Raw genomic sequence first — 10,789 nt, 5'->3', positions numbered from 1 at the left:
GGCTGAATACTAGTGGGCAATAGAAAGAAAACAATGATACAATAAGGCTGCAGCAAATGAATATAGAAATTATTTTAAAGGAACCAAATGGAAATTAGACAATCTGAAAAGTTTGTATATATATTTATTTTTTTTTTATTTTTTAATTTTTTTTTTAAATAGAGAGTCTTGCTCTGTCACCCATACTGGAGTGCAATGGCAACATCTCCGCTCACCACAACCTCCATCTCCTGGGTTCAAGTGAGTCTCCTGCCTCAGCCTCCCCAGTAGCTGGGACTACAGGTACACAGCACCATGCCTGTCTAATTTTTTTTATTTTTTGTAGAGACGGTGTTTCACCATGTTGGCCTCGAACTCCTGACTTCAGGTGAGCCATTGCACCCAGCCTAAATTTTAAAATTAGCAGAAGGAAGAATAAGTGGATTTGAAGATAGGCTGATAGAGATTATGCTAGCCAAAGAACATAGAGAAAAAATATGAACATAATGAAAATAAACAGTCTCAGAAAAATGTGGGACACCATTGAGCATACCAGCATATGTGTAATGGGAATGTCAAAAGGAGAGCAAAGAGCAGAAAAAATATTCAAAGAAATAATAGCTGAAAACCTCCCAAACTGAAAAATGGTTAACACATGCCAGAAGTTGAAATTGTTTATATTAAGAAAGAAGAAAGATCTCAAATCAATAAACTAATTTGTCACCTTAAGACACTGGAAAAAGAGCAAACTAGGCCTAAAGTAAAAAGGAATAAAATCATAAAGATTAGATCAGAAATTAATGAAATAGAGGATGCAAAAATAATGGAGAAAATAAAACCAAACGTTTTAAAAAGGTAAACAAAATAGACATCTTTAGCAAGACTGACAGAGAAGGATTCCAATTACTAGAATCAGAACTGGCCACAAATAAAATGGATTTTAAAGGAATACTACAACAATTATATGCCAGCAAATTTGGTAATTTAGATGATGTCTTAGTCCATTCATGCAGCTGTGACCAAATATCACAGACGGAGTAATTTATGAAAGAAGTTTATTTCTCACAGTTCTGGAGGCTGTGAAGTTCAAGAGCAAAGTGCACCAACAGATTCAGTGTCTGGTAAGGGCTCACTCTCTGCTTCCAACACCTTGTTGCTGTATCTTCATATGATAGAAGGGCAAAAAGGGAATTAAGATGATCCGATCCTTCAACCTCTTTTATAAAAGCTGTTTTCCCATTCGTGATGATGGAGTACTCATGACTTGAACACTTCCCAGAAGGCCCCACCTCTTAATACTATCACCTTGGGCACTAGGTTCTAACATATGAACATATAAACCATAGCAGATGAAATGGACAAATTTCTAGACAGGAAGAAACTATAAGAACTGACTCCAGAATAAATAGACAATCTGAATAGACCTATAATGAGTGAAGTATGTTGAAATAGTAATTTAAAACAGGAAAAAGTACCCACAAAAGCTCAAGCCTAGAAGTCTTCACTGCTGGATTTTACCATACACTTAGAGAAGAATTAAAACCAATTTTTCAAACTCAGAAATAGAAGAAGGAACACTTCCCAACTAATTCTATGAGGCCAATATTACCTGATACCAAAACTAGACAAAGACATCACAAGAAAACTACAGACTGGCCGGGCGCGGTGGCTCAAGCCTGTAATCCCAGCACTTTGGGAGGCCGAGACAGGCGGATCACGAGGTCAGGAGATCGAGACCATCCTGGCTAACACTGTGAAACCCCGTCTCCACTAAAAATACAAAAAACTAGCCGGGCGAGGTGGCGGCCGCCTGTAGTCCCAGCTACTCGGGAGGCTGAGGCAGGAGAATGGCGTGAACCCAGCAGGCGGAGCTTGCAGTGAGCTGAGATCCAGCCACAGTACTCCAGCCCGGGCAACAGAGCGAGACTCCGCCTCAAAAAAAAGAAAAGAAAAGAAAACTACAGACTAGTATCTCTTATGAATATTGATACAAAATTCCTCCACAAAATACCAGAAAACCAAATCCAGCAACATAAGAAAAAAAATACACAACATGATCAAGTGGGATCCCAGGAATGCAAGGGTGGTTCAATATCCAACATATAATTAATGTAATACATCATATTAATAGAAGTTTTAATTGCATGATAATCTCAATAGATGCAAAAAAAGCATTTGACAAAATCCAACACTTTTGCACAATAAAAGCATTTCACCAAGTGTGAATAGAAGAGAACTTCCTCAACCTGAAGAATGACATCTACAAAAAACTTAACAGTTAATATCCATAATGTGGTGAAAGACTGCATGCTTTCCCCCTAAGATCAGGAATAAGGCGAAGATACCTGTTTTGCGGTTTCTCTTCAACATTGTGCTAGAGGTTGTAGCCAAAGCAATTAGGCCCAGGAGCTCAAGCCTGCAATGAGCCATATTCACACCACTGCACTCCAGCCTGTGTGACAGAGTGAGACTTTGTTTCAAAAAAAATAAAAATACAACAATAAAAGAAATTTTAAAAAATGAAGCTAGGCCGGGAGTGGTGGCTCAAGCCTGTAATCCCAGCACTTTGGGAGGCCGAGACGGGCGGATCACGAGGTCAGGAGATCGAGACCATCCTGGCTAACACGGTGAAACCCCGTCTCTACTAAAAAATACAAAAAACTAGCCGGGCGAGGTGGCGGGCGCCTGTAGTCCCAGCTACTCAGGAGGCTGAGGCAGGAGAATGGCCTGAACCCAGGAGGCGGAGCTTGCAGTGAGCTGAGATCCGGCCACTGCACTCCAGCCTGGGCGACAGAGCGAGACTCCGTCTCAAAAAAAAAAAAAAAATGAAGCTAAACCCCTATCTTTCACCATATACAAAAATCAAATCAAAATGTATTAAAGTCTTAAATCTCAGACCTCAAACTGTGAAACTACTAAAAGAAAGCATTGGGGAAATTCTCTAGGATACTGGTCTGTGTGAAGATTTCTTGAGTAATACCCCAAAAGTATAGGCAACTAAAGCAAAAATGGACAAATGGGATCACATTTAAAAAGTGGCCAGGTGCAGTGGCTCATGTCTGTAATCCCAGCACTTTGGGAGGCCAAGGTGGGCGGATCACAAGGTCAGGAGATCAAGACCATCATGGACAACATGGTGAAGCCCCGTCTCTACGAAAAATACAAAAATTAGCTGGGCATGGTGGCACGTACCTATAATCCCAGCTACTTGGGAGGCTGAGGCAGGAGAATCACTTGAACCTGGGAGATGGAGGTTGCAGTGAGCCAAGATCACGCCACTGCACTCCAGACTAGTGACAGCTAGACTCCGACTCAAAAAAAAAAAAAAAAAAAACTTAAAATGCTTCTGCACACAAAAGAAAACAATAAAATGGAGAGACAGCCCACAGAATGGGAGAAAATATTTGCAAACTCTCCATCTGACAAGGGATTAATAACCAGAATATATAAGGAGCTCAACTCAATAGGAAAAAAATGTAATAATTTGATTTTAAAATGGACAAAAGATCTGATTAAACATTTTCCAAAATAAGACGTTCAGGCCAGGCACGATGGCTCACACCTGTAATCCCAACATTTTGGGAGGTCAAGCTGGGTGGATCGTTTGAGGCCAGGAGTTTGAGACCAGCCAACATAGTGAAACCCTGTCTCTAGTAAAAATACAAAAAAAAAAAAAAATTCAGGGACTTTCTATCTCAGTAAAATTTCTAGGGCTCCAGTGGTGTGGGGCCTGTTGGGATATTCCTTCCAAGGTGAAGGATAAGTTGCCTCATTTGGTCCCTCCTACAAGCAAAAAGAGCCACAATGCTTAGTGGGTCTATTTGGATTTTGGAGGCAACACATTGCTCACTTAGATGTGTTACTCCGGCCCATTTATCTGCTGACCCAAAAGGTGGCCAATTTTGAGTGGAGTCCAGAACAGAAGGCTCTGCAACAGGTTCAGGCTGCTGTGCAAGCTGCTCTGCCACTCGGGCCATATGACCCAGCAGATCCAATGGTGCTTGAGGTGTCAGTGGCAGAGAGGGATGCTGTTTGGAGCCTCTGGCAGGCCCCCATAGGTGAATCACAGCAGAGGCCTCTAGGATTTTGGGGCAAGGCCCTGCCATCTTCTGGAGATAACTACTCTCCTTTTGAGAGACAGCTCCTGGCCTGTTACTGGGCTTTGGTGGAAACTGAACGTTTGACTATGGGTCATGAAGTCACTATGTGACCTGAACGGCTCATCATGAACTGGGTACTTGCTTTTTTTTTTTTTTTCCCCCCAAGACGGAGTCTTGCTGTGTTGCCCAGGCTGGAGTGCAGTGGCATGATCTTGGCTCACTGCAAGCTCTGCCTCCCGGGCTCACGCCATTCTCCTGCCTCAGCCTCCCGAGTAGCTGGGACTACAGGCACCCACCACCACGCCTGGCTAATTTTTTGTATTTTTAATAGAGACGGGTTTTCACCGTTTTAGCCAGGATGGTCTCAAATCTCCTGACATCGTGATCTGCCTGCCTCAGATCACGTGCTGGGATTACAGGCGTGAACCACCGCGCCCGGCCAAACTGGGTGCTTTCTGACCCATCACCATGAAGTAGGTCGTGCACAGCAGCATTCCATCATCAAAGAGAAGTGGTATATATATGTGATTGGGCTTGAGCAGGTCCTGAAGGCACAAGCAAGTTACATGAGAAAGCGGTTCAAATGCCCATGATCTCCACTCCTGCCACCCTGCCTCCTCTCCCCCAGTCTGCACCAATGGCCTCATGAGGAATTCTCTATGATCAGTGGACAGAGGAAGAGAAGATGAAGGCCTGGTTCACAGATGGTTCTGCACAATATGCAGGCACCACCCGAAAGTGGACAGCTGTAGCATCACAGCCCCTTTCTAGGACGTCCCTGAAGGACAGCAGTGATGGGAAATCTTCCCAGTGGGCAGAACTTGGAGCGGTGCACCTGGTTGTGCACGTTGCATGGGAGGAGAAATGGCCAGGTATGTGATTATGTAATGACTCATGGGCTGTAGACGATAGTTTGGCTGGATGGGGCTTGGAAGAATGGGCTTGGAAGACAATGGTCAGAGGCTTGAAGGAAGCATGATTGGAAAACTGGTGACAAATTTGGGGAAGAGGTATGTGGATGGACCTCTCCGAGTGGTCAAGAACTGTGAAGATATTTGTATCCCATGTAAGTGCTTTCCAATGGGTGACTTCAGCAGAGGATTTTAATAATCAGGTGGACAGGATGACCTGTTCTGTGGACACCACTCAGCCTCTTTCCCCAGTCACCCCTGTCATCACCCAATGGGCCCATGAACAAAGTGGCCGTGGTGGCCGGGATGGAGGTTATGCATGGAGATTCAGCAACATGGACCTCCACTCACCAAGGCTGACCTGTCTACAGCCACTGCTGAGTGCCCAATTTGCCAGCAGCAGAGACTAACAGTGAGCCCTCAATATGGCACCATTCTTTGAGGTGATCAACCTGGTGGCAGGTTGATGATATTGGACCTCTTCCATCATGGAAGGGGCAGAGGTTTGTCCTCACTGAAACAGACACTTATTCCTGATATGGGTTTGTCTGTCCTGCATGCAATGCTTCTGCCAAGACCACCATCTGTGGACTCACGGAATGCCTTATTCACCGTCATGGTATTCCACACAGCATTGCCTCTGACAAAGGCACTCACTTTACAGCTGAAGAAGTGTGGCAGTGGGCTCATGCTCATGGAATTCACTGGTCTTACCATGTTCCCCATCGTCCTGAAGCAGCTGGATTGATGGAACAGTGGAATGGCCTTTTGAAGTCACAATTACAATGCCAACCAGGTGACAATACTTTGCAGGGCTGGGGCAAAGTTCTCCAGAAGGCCGTGTATGCTCTGCATCAGCGTCCAATATATGGTCCTGTTTCTCCCATAGCCAGGATTCATGGGTCCAGGAAATCAAGGGGTGGAAGTGGAAGTGGCACCACTCACCATCACCCCTAGTGATTAAGTAGCAACATTTTTGCTTCCTGTTCCCACGACATTACGTTCTGCTGGCCTAGAGGTCTTAGTTCCAGAGGGAGGAACGCTGCCACCAGGAGACACAATGGTTCCATTAAGCTAGAAGTTAAGATTGCCATCTGGACACTTTGGGGTCCTCCTACCTTTAAGTCAACGGGCTAAGGAGTTACGGTGTTGGCTGGGGTGATCGATCTGGACTATCAAGATAGAATCAGTCTCGGCCAGGCGCGGTGGCTCACGCCTGTAATTCCAGCACTTTAGGAGGCCGAGGTGGGTGGATCACATGCAGCCAGGAGTTCAAGACCAGCCTGGGAACATGGTGAAACCCTGTCTCTATGAAAGAGACAAAAATTGGCCGGGCACAGTGGCTTATGCCTGTAATCCCAACACTTTGGGAGACCAAGGCAGGCGAGGTCAGGAGATCGAGACCATCCTGGCTAACATGGTGAAGCCTTGTCTCTACAAAATACAAAAAATTAGCCAGGCATGGTGGCCGTCGCCTGTAGTTCCAACTACTCGGGAGGCTGAGGCAGGAGAAAGGCGTGATCCTGGGAGGCGGAGCTTGCAGTGAGCTGAGATCACACCACTGCACTCCAGCCTGGGCGACAGAGCAAGACTCAAGTCTCAAAAAAAACAAAAAAGATGGAATCAGTCTCTTACTGCACAACAGAGGTAAGGAAGAATATGCATGGAATACAGGAGATCCATGGGGATTGGTGGATTTCCGGTTGTATGAAGGATCGTTGTATTATGTTAGGTGTAATTGTGACTTTTTGTCTTTATTTGAAGATTATTATCTCAGGAATACGTATGGGTTCAAGTTGACAAGGGGTGGACTCGTGATGGTTAATACTGAGTGTCAACTTTTGGACTGAAGGATACGAAGTATTGATCCTGGGTGTGTCTGTGGGGTGTTGCCAAGGAGATTAACATTTGAGTCACTGGGCTGGGAAAGGCAGACCCACCTTCAGTGTGGGTGGGCACCATCTAATCAGCTGCCAGTGCTACTAGAATAGAAGCAGGCAGAAAAATGTGAAAGGAGAGACTGGCCTGGCCTCCCAGCCTACATCTTGCCCTTGAACATGGGACTCCATGTTCTTCAGTTTCAGAACTCGGACTGGCTCTCCTTGTTCCTCAGCCTATTGTGGGAACTTGTGATCGTGTGAGTCGATACTTAACACACTCCCCTTTATGTATCTATCTATTCCATTAGTTCTGTCCCTCTAGAGAACCCTAACACAGCCAGGCTCCCACTGACCCCCCTGTCTTGGTGCCTTGGCAGAAGGCAACAGCAGGAGCATTTTCCCATGCCAGCTGCTGTCAATACTGCTCAGTCCCTGCACCCCAGCTTCCAACACACATTCTCAGAGCAGTCACAGTAGCAAGAACGTTTATTATAAAAATAGGTGGATAGAGTGAGTGTGCTTTAACTTCTGGACAGATGACAGTGCTACTGCGATGCAGTTTCTCAGGGCAGGCATGCGGCTCTGCAATGGCGGGGGCGGCCCCCCTAGTGTGATGCACAGCCGCAATACTCCATTTGACAAACCTCCTGGTTCAAGGCAGAGAGGAGACACCGTATTCTACAGAACAGGATGGGGCTTCCACCCTAGGGACCATACACGTGTCCCCCCATAGGCAGCCACCCCTTTCTGGCAAGCTGCGGCATGCCCAGGTGCAGGCTGGGGAGGGGCTGGTACGCCAGCACCAGATTGCTCTGGCTTCAGCCTGATGGAGACACAGACCAGGACCTCCCTCTGCCAGATGTTCCTAACCCCATCTCCACCTCCAGCCTCCAGCCTCACTGGCAGTTCCCTGTGACCCAGCCTGTTCCATAGCCAAAGGGGGACCAAGGGAATGATCACAGTGCCCCGCACCTATTTAGGGGCCTTGGATCTCAGGAGAGCTCAACCCATGGCATCTGAGAGTACCCACCCTGTCCCTGAGGGCAGCTGCGCCGGGCCAGGGGGCCGTAAGGGCACGTGAGTCTCAGTCACTGGCAGCACTCAGCCACATGCCTGAGCAGCTCTTCACCTTGCTCGTCACTGAAGCACTCCAGGCAGTGAGGGCACTGAAGGTCCCCCTGGCCTCTCTGGGCCATGCCAAGATGCCCGCCCTCTGCAGGGGGTTCCAACTGTTGGGCCCTAGTCCCAGGCCTCCAGCCACCAGGCACCATAAGCTCCAATGCGTCGGTGGCCAAGTACTTGGCAGCTTTGCTCCCAGCATGGATCCGGCAGGCGTCTGGCTCCTGAGAATCCTGGAGAAAAGGCAAAGGTCTGTATACATGGGCTGTGCTGAAGGTCACAAAGTCTGGTCTCAGGTTCCAGCAACTAGAGGTACTTCATCTATCCCTGAGCGGAACTTCAGTCCCCCACTTTGCTTCCTGCTGTGCCCCAGAGCCCAGACAAGGGGGTGCTCTGTGAATGACTGAGGAGATCGATCGCACCCACGCTCCCTCATGCGCTCATGAAGAAATAGGCCCTAGCGTGGTCCACTCTCCAACCCCTTGGTGGAAGTCCTGTTTAGCTGGACCCATCGGCCCTAGGAGACCCGACTGATAAGTTGGCCCGGATGATGTAGCCCACACACCACTGCAGAGTGGAGGTGGCAGAGCCTCTGGTGGGGAGCTGGGAAAACTGAGTCCAAACCCTACTCTGCACCTCCTCTGTGGGGCTTGGGGGTGCTCAGCATTGTGGGGCTTAGGAGGTCCTTCAGTAGCAGCAAGAGGTATCCCTGGCTTGGCCCCACCAACCACTTGGCACGGCCTGGCATGCGTTCTCCAAACATCCGTCCTGAAGCACCGCACCCTACGGCCCTCACTGCTTGTCTGCGAACTTCATTCCAGTAGGCCTTGGTGCTTCCACTTCCTGTCTGAATGTGCACTTTCCCCAGTGGGACTACAGCTTATCACCCAAGCCTTCAGCACCCCTGTCCCTGGCTGTGCCACCTAGGGACTGAGCAACCCTCGAGGGGCCACAGGCTACTGTTGAAAGGGACACAAAGGCCACTTAGTACAAAGTCTGCAGGCCCCACCAGAAACTTGACCCTCAGGGATAAGAATCTGGGCCTGCAAGTCTGGAGCCAGTTCCTCAGGTCCGAAATCTTTGAGAGGTGGCCTGAGACCATCCTCATGATTGTACCAACAGTGATCCTTCAATCCAAATCACATGCTTCCTTAAATTCGTGAAGGCCAGAAAACCCACAGGCAAAACCAAATCCCAGGAAAACCCACATGTAGGTCTGTTGCAAGATATTCCCATTCTGGCCTAGGGGACATGCTGAAGAATCCCTGTGCCAGGGACTTAGGAGAATCTGAAACGGGGGGATGGGGAGCTGCCCATACACATTCCATTCTGTGATGCCAGGAACGCTGCGGGGGCTGGGCAGGGGCTTGAGGCAGGGCCTGCTGTGGCTGGTGAAGCCTCCAGTGCCTCCTTGTCAGCCTGTGAACTTAACGGAGGAAGACACTGCCCCGCCAGGTTCCTCCTCCCTCATGCACAAGTACAAACAGCTGCCTGTGTCTAGCCCTCTGCTGCAGACTTAGTCCAAGGGTGTGTTAGAAAAGGTGTCCACCGGGCCGGGCGCGGTGGCTCAAGCCTGTAATCCCAGCACTTTGGGAGGCCGAGACGGGCGGATCACGAGGTCAGGAGATTGAGACCATCCTGGCTAACACGGTGAAACCCCATCTCTACTAAAAATACAAAAACTAGCCGGGCGAGGTGGCGGGTGCCTGTGGTCCCAGCTACTCAGGAGGCTGAGGCAGGAGAATGGCGTAAACCCGGGAGGCGGAGCTTGCAGTGAGCTGAGATCCGGCCACTGCACTCCAGCCCAGGCGACAGAACGAGACTCCGTCGCAAAAAAAAAAAAAAAAAGTGTCCACCATGACTGTCCTGTGCCCTTCAAGCAGAGGAGAAGCAGAAGCCACGGAGGCCCAGGGGCTGCTTGGAGCAGGGCAGTGGGGGTGGCCTCACAGCCCCAGGGTCCCTGTTCACACCCTGAAACACGGGGCAGCTCAGCTGGGCATCCCAGCTCCAGCCGGGGGTGCATCGTTTCTCAGGCGGTATCACTACTGTTCAGTCTATGCCAGGAGAGGAAGCTCTTTGAGTGGGGCCCAGGGCCAAAAGTGTGTCAGATACTTGATGAGGAGCTAAATAAACAAACTTCTCCTGGATTTTTTTTTTTTTTTGAGACCGAGTCTGGCTCTGCTGCCCAGGCTGGAGTGCAGTGGTGCAATCTCGGCTCACTGCAAGCTCCACCTCCCAGATTCACACGATTCTCCTGCCTCAGCTTCCCAAGTAGCTGGGACTACAGGCGCCCACCACCTCGCCCGGCTAATTTTTTGTATTTTTAGTAGAGACGGGGTTTCACAGTGTTAGCCAGGATGGTCTCGATCTCCTGACCTTGTGATCCGCCCGCCTCGGAGGATCCGGCCTCCCAAAGTGCTGGGATTACAGGCGTGAGCCACCGCGCCCGGCACTTCTCCTGGAGTTTTGCAAAGCATGTCAGTGAGGAGAAGGAAGAGGCCATGGGTCATACACTGAAGAACCTCACCGGTTCCCATTCACGCCAGGCCTCCCTCAAGGTACCCCATGGTAGGAAGAGCACTCAGCCCTGGGGTGGAGTGAGGGGCCCCTGGCCTGCAAGGCCCAGCTCCACGTGCCAGGCTGAGCTGGGGGATGTTACTGGACACCCAAGGCCATCGTATCTATGTGAGAGGGTAGGCAGAGTTCCCGCCTCACAGACAGGTCAGGACATGTGTGGAGCTCACGCTTGGAGACCGAGACAGGCCCTCTGACTGCACGACAGTGACGGACGGGCCCGAGG

At 49.2% G+C, this 10,789-nt stretch overlaps 1 protein-coding gene across 1 annotated transcript in view; it reads right to left on the bottom strand.

The window, feature by feature from the left end:
* Positions 1-7,338: 7,338 nt before the first annotated feature.
* TNIP2 (TNFAIP3 interacting protein 2) overlaps positions 7,339-10,789 on the bottom strand; it is an 8,054-nt gene continuing 4,603 nt past the window's right edge. The window contains exon 5 of the mRNA XM_023201358.2: positions 7,339-8,222. Coding sequence (XP_023057126.1) covers positions 7,959-8,222 — 264 coding nt within the window. The 3' untranslated portion in view covers positions 7,339-7,958. The remainder of the gene's footprint in view (positions 8,223-10,789) is intronic.

The sequence above is a fragment of the Piliocolobus tephrosceles genome, chromosome 3, assembly GCF_002776525.5.
Source record: "Piliocolobus tephrosceles isolate RC106 chromosome 3, ASM277652v3, whole genome shotgun sequence".
Taxonomy (NCBI): domain Eukaryota; kingdom Metazoa; phylum Chordata; class Mammalia; order Primates; family Cercopithecidae; genus Piliocolobus; species Piliocolobus tephrosceles.
The sequence above is the reverse complement of the archived record's forward strand: the minus strand, read 5'-3'. Positions and strand labels throughout refer to the sequence as shown.